The sequence below is a fragment of the Melanaphis sacchari genome, unplaced genomic scaffold (genome assembly GCF_002803265.2).
Source record: "Melanaphis sacchari strain LSU unplaced genomic scaffold, SCAv2.0 Contig2_pilon_pilon, whole genome shotgun sequence".
NCBI classification, from domain to species: domain Eukaryota; kingdom Metazoa; phylum Arthropoda; class Insecta; order Hemiptera; family Aphididae; genus Melanaphis; species Melanaphis sacchari.
This window is the reverse complement of record NW_020271173.1, coordinates 4,722,730-4,732,739: the sequence shown is the minus strand read 5'-3', so window position 1 is coordinate 4,732,739 and position 10,010 is coordinate 4,722,730. Positions and strand designations below refer to the sequence as shown.

Below are 10,010 nucleotides of genomic sequence, written 5' to 3'. Positions count from 1 at the left end.
AGCATAAATATCCCACTATTGCCTACTACGGAATTGACACATACATAGGTGTCATGTAACAATAATATATATTATTGTTACAATTGTAATACATAGAATCGCTTTCTTGCAACTTCTTGTTCAAGCCCATTAGATACTTTTTTTTAAAATTATTACAAGTCGGCAGTCGTCTTAACCATGCCTTCGTATGCCAAAATTAAGTAATTACAAAAGTTTATAATTTTGTCATAAAATTTCGTAGTATTTTTTGTTCATTCGTTAAATGGCTAAATTAAGTAATATAATGTTCGGTGGTATTCATACTAGCCTCACATTTGCTTGCATTATTGATTATATTATTTTTATTTGACATATCGCCACACCATACAATACAGTAGAACCTCGATTATCCGAACCTCCGTTATACGAATACCCTCTATTATCCGAATTACAATTAGCGTATCCGAACATTCTGTTATCCGAATTTTAGAACTCGTTGAAGCACTCGTATCGATAATTTTGTTTGTCAAAAATTATTATTAACATAATATGTTCCCATGTATGTAATGTATTTCTAATAATGTAATTTATGTAATAAAATATTAATAATAATTAACAATAACAATAAATATGTGATATAAAATATTTAACTGTGTTTTAAAAATGTATTGATTGGGTTTTTTATTTAAATTTCTAACCCTCGAACTTTTGCGTATCCAAACTGGTGCGGTTCCAATTAGTTCAGATAATCGAGGTTCTACTGTATATGTTATGAAACAAATTTATATACAAATGCCCTAGGCTCGTAATAATAATATCTCCATCAAAATAACTATTTATAAGTTTTAGATTTTCTGGCCTACAATAATAATAAAAAATAAAACGATATAATATATCGTTTAATATCGTTAATATTTTTATTTTCAAATAAAAATATTTCTATACATTTTAATTTGTAGTTAATTATTATTAACAAGTAACTGTTCTCCCCTGATGAGCCTCCTCTGCTGAGTGTAGACGTCTGATTAAACAATCTATGAGCATACAATAATATCATTAAGTATATTTCAATATATTGATATTACAATTAAATAAGTAATTTATTTTACTATTTGTAAAACGGTAGGTTTAATTAGTTTCTCTTGAGAATATTATTATTGAAAATGTCATTGTAAATATAAAATAATAGATATCATTAATCATAGTTTAAATATGTAATTTTGTTCGAGTTAAAAAAATGTATTCATTTTTCTTAAAAAAAAAAATGCTTATTTATTTTTTAGATTTTTTTCACTTTCCAGGATGAATTACTTACGAGAAAGTTAATTTTAAATTGTTAAACCTTAGCTATAAAAATAACACATCTTATACATTTTCAACTGCAAAACAATTTGTAAATTCTCGCAATTTTGATGAGTTATGTCAAAATATTGTGCCTTTATGTTTTAAATATTTTTACATATCTACAAGAACCACTTACACATTAATTAAAACATTATAACAAACAATTTAAATTTATTTTGTAAAGGAAGTCGACTGCGTGATCCACTGTACCTGCAGTAATTAGTTTAATAAATATTTAGTTTATAAAAATTTAGGTCACTACACAATATGCTAGGCTTAACTTATTTTTACCGAAAATAGTGTATAAGTATAATAGTAAAATTATTGTTATACATTTTTAATATTGTATTATACCATGTTTATATTACTCATAATTAGTTTTAACAGACTTATAAGTGAATACTCAACAGAGTACAGACCAATAGGGTGTTTTACACAATTAGTAATAATATTATAATTTATGGACAAGATTATTTTTCTATGATTACATTAGAGAAAAATACACTCGTTAGTATGCATTGAAGCGTAGGTTAAGTACCTACGTTGGTTTAATTTTTAGTGGTCAAACGTCTTCATTTTTTAAAATTAAATAATACTTTCCTTGTAATTATTCGTATTGCAGAACGTTGGATTCGTATACTTGTACACGATCAATACTTTCCCAACAATTTTCAACATTGATGAAATAGATATTTTGATTTATGTTTGGTTATACTGATTTCAGTGATTCAGAATTACCGTTTCACACTAGTACATATACCAGTGGATTGGTAATGTAATATTATAGGTGATCCAGCACCACTGCAGAGTGACTTGACCACTGACGTTTTTAGCGTAAGGAAAAGCGTTGGTTGCGGACGACAAAATGTTAGGTTTTGCATTTTTTTTTTAAATTGTTGTTATATTTTAAATTAATGTTATTAGAATCAGCTAATATTCGTTTGCTTGTGAGTGCGCTACATTGGCTTCATGTGTTTTGTGCTATAAATTATGATTGATTAAGCAATAACATGTACGTCATCCGGTGATACTCAATTGAGCGGGTGAGTCACTTTTCAGATTACTAATAGGTAACTAACATATTAGTCGACAAACACCCATGGAATTTAAAAATAACTGGGATAGATAGAAAACCAGAACTTTCATCTACAACGATTGCATAAAATTGTGATTAACTGTTATATACAATGTACTTGAGCTGTTAAATAAATAAGACTTGATCAGTCTATTCTGTTGTATCGTGTTCGTGTTCCCTCAAAAATAATATGTACTTTGTAAAATAGTAAAGACTTTTTTCATGTTTAAGTGGTATACTTCACTGACCCAGCAAACACTGTCTTAATATGTAGTGGTATGTGATTTAAAACCAAAAGAAGATTTATATTTAAATGTATTTTATTTTATATTTTACGGTACAAAGTGGCAACGTCGCACATATTTTCGAGCCCAATCCTGTTTTTTTGTTGGCCTCCTATTGTTTGATTGCGACCGTGTTCAAGAGGGCTGTGAAAAAGGTTAATCGTGTTCAATCCGGTTTCAGCTGTTTTATCAAGTCAACAAATCACTCGTTTTCATTATCCATTATTAAAAATAATCGAGAATCTTGAACAAAACTATTACCCAGGAAATATCGTTTAACATTTCCTAAAGAATAATCGTCTACTTCGTTTTGGAATGTAGATAAATAATTGCAATCTTAATGAAATTGAAAGTACCATATTGTATGTTTATAAATTTGCTGTCGATATTCATTTTTGTGTCAGAATTTTATTGTGATCAGGCCCGGTTTAAGGCGTAAGTAGTATATATATATATATACTGCAGCCTGTACAACCACGGATTTAAGAGCACTGCGTACTGTCATCGATGTTTTTTATTAAAATATCTAAGTTTAGAAATAGTAAATTAAAGTCGGTATTACACTGCATCGATACATTTTTTCGAGCGGTCTTATTATTTACAAACGCGTTATATTTCCATAGGACCGGTAAAACACCGACTGTCCGACTTGATGTGTGCATCTACAGACCACTATAATTGTGCGGGCACAAGGCCGCAACCTAAAGTAATTAGTAATTGAGTGACTTGAGTCAGTCCTTAATAGTAGTTACTTATGGTTGAGATTTTCTATGTTTTTACACGCGTCGTGCTAACAAAAAAAACGTCCGTATGTCACTTATTGAAAGTTGTAATAAAATGTTTTATACATTAGTGCGAGTAGTGCGTTAGGCTTAGGTTAAATTATTAATATTTACTTAATAACTATACAACATTCTTGACAAAATATAAAACAGGAAAACAATGACTTAATGAACGATTATGATATTATTGGGTATGATTTCTATCATAACTGTTATCTCTTGTAATTATTTGTCTCTACATTAGAAATATCTAGAATTTTGTTTATTATAATTTCGTTACTCGAGTTCCCTATTTTCGTAATTTTATCTACCTACTTAGGTATGGGCTATTGTTTCTGTAATTAAATCTTTGATTATAACATTCTATTTTTTCATTACTGCGACCATTTTCTTGTCAATAAAATTGCAAAATATAATAAATTTTAAAATTTTAAATAAACTTTTTTTTTATTAACACAATTAAATAAAAGAGCTGTCGTGACTCACGGGATGCCTGGTAGATGTGAAACATTGGAATTAATAGATATTAAAAGTATTTACAATTAATGAGATTAGACTACATTCAATACAATTAATATTGAAAAGCAAGTTAGTATTTACTATGTAAACAAGCGGAGAACGTGATATTGATAGAAAACAACACATGTATGTCATATTTATAACAATGGTACATAGGTAAGATAACAGTGATAACACACACCACGATTATTTTGGGCTACATTTATTAATAAGCGCCACCGCCGTCGCACTATAACAATGACGGAGCGGGAGGTCATGGCATTGAACTTTGGAGTTCAGACTGTCACGGGATCGTATAATCAAGGCGTGTCAGTAAACGTTTCACATCTAAAAAAAATTTTAAATTTTAAAATATCCATAATTACTAAAAATAAGCCAAAATAATCTTACTATATTTTCTACAATACTAGTGGTAGTTTTCTTAGAGCTGTTCATAATAAAGTGATGTATAAAAGTCCAGATATAAAATAAAACTTAAGTTCATACACTATTTATATACTTTTATAATAATTTTCTATTACATAAGTATGAATATAAATTTTTAAGGTGTGGTTGGTGAAAAATGTTCGACTACCAGAAAGTACAAACACAAAAACTTAAAAAAAGACGTCTCTTTCCTACGAAATAGTCTAAAAAATAAAATACACTAGGCCAGATGTATTTTAGGGTTTAGCAATAGACAAAAGATGTTTAGTAGAAGAAATATAATTTAAAAAAAAAAGGGTTTATCCAAAAAACAACTTAATCAAAGTATCAACGTAATACTTTAGAAATTAATCGACAGCTAAGTTTCAATTCTAAGTAATTAATATTATGGTTTTATAGGAAGGTGTAATCGTGCTTCTGTTTTTGAAAAAATATGCAAGATGTGCCCAGTTAAATTGTGTAAAACTATTGTTTTCAACAAATTATACAGTACATTTTCTAGTACGAATGAGCCAATAACATATAAATATGGTAAAGATACGCCTTGGAATATTTTGAAAAAAAAAAAATAAAGGACACTGGTTCAAAAATGTGGTTTGATAATTGATGAAGATTTTACATTCATGGGAGAATCACTAGGTGAGTTCACCAAAAGTTGCTTATTTAAATTGTGTATTTACATATAAATATCATTATAGTATTATTTTAGATGGACTTATTAGAACAGATACCATAATTGAAGTGAAATACCCACATTCAGTAAAAAACCTATAATCTAAAAAGATCTTATAATTGAAGAGACTATCAAAAACAAAAAGGTAAGAAAATACATAAGTAATACACATAACTACAATATTATATAAGTCATTTTTTCAATTAATTTTAAAATGCTACATTTTACTATAATAATATACAAAAGTACTCGTACTTCTTTAAATATTATTTTTAATTTAAATGAATTTCTTAAAAATAAGACAAAGTGGAGAAATTACATTGAAACATGATAATAATTATTATCAAATAATTGGATAGTTGAATATTTCCAAAAGAAATATCTGTTACTTCATTATGTATTCGCATAATTGGATACACATTAAAATAATCAAATATGATCCACAATTTTGATTTGATTAAACTGAGTCTAAATTAATAAAGTAAAATTAAATACATATTATACATTACATAATACACATACAATGGAACCTCGATAAGTCAAACCGCGATTAGTCAAAAACCTTGATAAGTTGAAAAAAATTCTGTTTCTTTTCGAAAACCCCGATTACTTGGAAAAAAAACTATAGATAACTCGAACATTTTGTGCTCCAAATATAGACGGTTAATGACAGATAATTTTATAAACATTTATCTAATCAGCTTGTCCATTCCAATAATTTTATCTAATCGCGTTTATTATCGTATGAATTAATTAACTTGGCACGCAACAGCATTTTTCATTTGTATCGGTATTGTCAGTTGCGATCGATCGGTTACGCGTGTTCGATATCTCTGTACGGTTGTGAATGTAAAAAATGCCTCGTTATTTAAAAACGCTTACTATTGGAGAAAAACAAAAGGTTCTTGAAGCAGTGAAAACTGGAAGAAAAAAAAAGGACATTGCGGAAGAATTTGGAATACCAGCCAGCACATTATCAACCATAATAAAGAATAGTAAGGAAAATGATTTAAACTTTCCAACAGACCGGAAGAGGAAGAGAGGCCCTGGTTTTTCAGACGTAGAAGAATGTGTAGTTAAGTGGTTCAAACAATGCAAAGATGCCAAAGTCAGTATCGGAGGTCCTATTTTAAAAGAAAAAGCCAAAAATTTCGCAAAATCATTAGGTCATGAACAATTTAAGGCCAGTAACGGGTGGCTTGAAAGTTTTAAAAAACGACACGATATTGCTTTTAGAAAAGTCTGTGGTGAAAGTGCAACTGTCAGTGATGATATAGTAAATGAATGGAAATTACATTTGAGTGAGCTACTGGAAGGATATAAACCATGTGATATATTTAATGCAGACGAAACTGCACTTTTTTACAAATATATACCAGATAACATTTTAACATTAAAAAATGAGAAATGTAACGGTGGTAAACGTAGCAAAGAACGACTCACACTATTATTGGCTGTTAACATGACTGGTACAGATAAACTGAAACCTTTAATAATAGGAAAATCTAAAAATCCGAGGTGTTTTTCTTGTGTCAAATCTTTTCCCGTTGATTATACAGCAAATAAGAAAGCATGGATGACTAGTGAATTGTTTGCGGAATGGCTATTACGAATAGACAAACAGATGAAAATACAAAAACGTAACATTTTATTGTTTATAGACAATTGTTCGGCTCACAATTCTTTACCGAATTGTCAAGCTGTAAAAGTCAAATTTTTACCACAAAATCCCAATTCAAAATTGCAACCTTTAAACCAAGGAATTATTAAAACATTCAAGACGCTTTATAGAAAAGAAATAGTGAGAAAAATTATAAGTGATATGGATGACGAAAAATCTACAGTAATCGATATTCTTCAAGCTATGCGCATTGTTGATAGAACATGGAGAAACGTAACAACATCAACAATCGTGAACTGCTTTAGATCGTGTGGGTTTGTACTTAAAATTGAGAAAATCGACACATTGATGCCTATAATCGAAAATAATGATTCGGATGACAGAGAATGGACGCTGATAGCAAGTCGTTACGGAATCGTGGAAAAAACTTTTAATGATTTTGTTGAAATCGACAAGGACATTGCCGTTTCTGGTGTTCTGACAGACGATGATATAACTGACTCCGTTCGTGGCACTGAAGATGTATTATCTGAGCCTGTGCATCGTGTTTCAACGAAGCAAGCAACAGGAGTACTCATATTGCTAGGACATTCATCGAACATTTAAATAATGTGGACGATAAAGTGTAGGTACTCTGCTTTAAATATAGTAGAAAATATTATTGATAATAGCAAATCTCAAATTTTAAGTCAAAGTAAGATAACAAATTATCTGTTATAAAGTTACAACACGTGTTTTATTATATTTTTTTTATTTAAATAACCTATATAATCAATTTTTATACATTGTAAATGATAATTAAAAACTTTAATACATACATTTAAAAAATATTTAAGTCTATTTTTTTCTAAACCTTAGTAACTCGAAAACCGGTCATAGTCCATTCGGCTCCCGTTTTACAAAAAAATCAATTTCCAAGCGGCTCCCGTCCAAAAAGGTCCAACGAACAGGTAAATTCTTAAACGGCTTCGGTTTTTTACAACACAAATTTTTTTCCACTGTATACAGATTTAGGACTATCTCAAAAAATATATGGTTAAAAATGTCTTGGTGTACACTAAGTAAATTATTAAAATTGTATAAAAAAAGCTTATAGTATAATATGAAAATTTAAATTTTTAACGTTAAAAAATATAAATAATGTAAAACATGATTGTATAAATAATAATACTAAAACAATCATACATTAGGTAAATTTGTTAGGCACAATTTTTTTATATAGTCTGCGTGCTATTTTATTTGATGAAAACTCATAAATGATTTTTTCCACGAACACTTGTTTTTTTCGATCAGACAGGCGTCCATATGTCTAATAATTATTGTAATGTTTACAATCATATAATTATACCTGTTTGTAAAACTTTTTGACGGGAGCTGTTTGGAAATAAGCAAACAATAGACGGGAACCATTAGGGATTCGACGCAAAAACCTTAATAAGTCAAAAACCTCGATAAGCCGAAAAAATTGCATTTCCATTGAATTTCGACTTATCGATATTCCACTGTTTTTATTTATGAATTCACGCATATTATAATATATAATATAAGGTAAGTAAATGTTAAATAATTTAACCACATTTTAAAATATCTATACATTGCCATATTGGAACTTTTTTGTCAATAGGTTTTCTTACGAATGAATACTATCGCAGAGATTATTGATCCACAGTATGCCAAATGTATTTTTTTTAAGCTACATCACAGACTAAGAGAATATATATAAATATTTAAAATAAAAAAATATAGAACTGCATAAAAAATCTATATTTTTGTATGACTAAGAAAAGAAGAGTTGGTTGAATGAATTAATATAATTATCATAAATACATTATACAACTACCTATTAAACGATAACGATTTCAATTTTTTTTTTTTAAATTAATTGCTCATTTATAATAGTAAATTAATAACTCACTTATCATTAACATTGAAGCTCTGTGTAACTATACAATTTTAATATTTAAAATTTTAATGTACATTTTTTTTTTTTTTTTTTTGGCTGCGTATTTGTTAAAATAATATCTTGTTAGGTTAGAACTATATTTAATTCATGTTGTAAATTATTTTTAAACGAACATTTGAAGTTAATTGACATAATAAGCATATGTTTGGTAATATTAAATATGCAATTATTTACATGTTTTTATATAATATCCTAAAAATACCTAAAACAGTTTAATTATTTTTCTTGTAAATTATAATAAAAATATTTAATGAAAATATCAAGTATCTACTCATTTCCGGAGTTGCCAGATTACGGCCCGAATACAGGTAGTCGTATTTTATCCCAAATATGTAAGGATCTCGATTGCGTAAAAGTACAAGGTCTATAGTTCAAACACACATTGGTTCACAAAATAGCTTATAATTAATAAACTAAGGTAAATATTTTAAATAATGTATTGGACGTATTTATATTTAAAATTCAAATACTTTTATGTAAATACTTTAAAAAATTAAAACAATTATTCGTTGTTATATAATATTGAATGATATCAACCTACGTCATATACAACATATCTTGTTTATGATTATTATAATTAATATACCAACTTCTGAGACCTACAAAGAAAAATTAATAGCTAATAATTTATTACCTGAGAAATTAATTAAATTAATTTCTGATTTTATTAACTGTTTAATTACCAAATAATTAAGTATTTCAAAATTATTATAAAACAAGTTTTACTTATTTACATTTTTCCGCGTAAAAAATATTTAAACACATGGTAAGTATATTTTGTATATTAAATACTTTCTGAATGGATGTATATTTGTATGTGTATTTAAATATACAATTAATGTGTTAATAGCCGATTATTAAAAAAATAATAAATTTATTATATTAAAATCTTATTAATTTTCGAAAAAAATAATAATATATATACATATATGCAAAATTATAAATTATGGACTTAACCACTTTTTTTTAAACCATCGTGAATTAATTATGATGGTCGCTCACAAATATTTTTAGTTGCCTTTCTTTTTATACCATTTCGAATTTTTTAACGTTTCAATATCTGATCATTATTTATTATTGGCTTCATGATTTTGATCATTAATGTCAAGTTTACTTTAGCTTATTAAAATTTCTATGTATTGCATCGTTCAACAAAATTTTACAACATTTTTTTATTTCATTTACTAATAACTTATAAAATCGACATTTATATTTAAGTAGAAAATCTAATATTTATTTTTTTCGCTTAACATTTCGTAAATTTCCATTATTTACATTTTATACTATTTAACCTATCGGACACAATCGGAATAGGCCAAAAGTTAAAAAAGTTACTCGGAGCCG

General features: G+C 27.6%; 1 protein-coding gene across 1 annotated transcript; it reads left to right on the top strand.

The window, feature by feature from the left end:
- The first annotated feature begins 5,938 nt into the window (after window positions 1-5,938).
- LOC112595891 (tigger transposable element-derived protein 6-like) lies at window positions 5,939-7,309 on the top strand. Its single transcript, XM_025341279.1, has 2 exons — window positions 5,939-6,436; window positions 6,488-7,309. Exons 1-2 carry the CDS (start codon window positions 5,939-5,941, stop codon window positions 7,307-7,309), a joined length of 1,320 nt encoding a protein of 439 aa, XP_025197064.1.
- The last annotated feature ends 2,701 nt before the right edge of the window (window positions 7,310-10,010 follow it).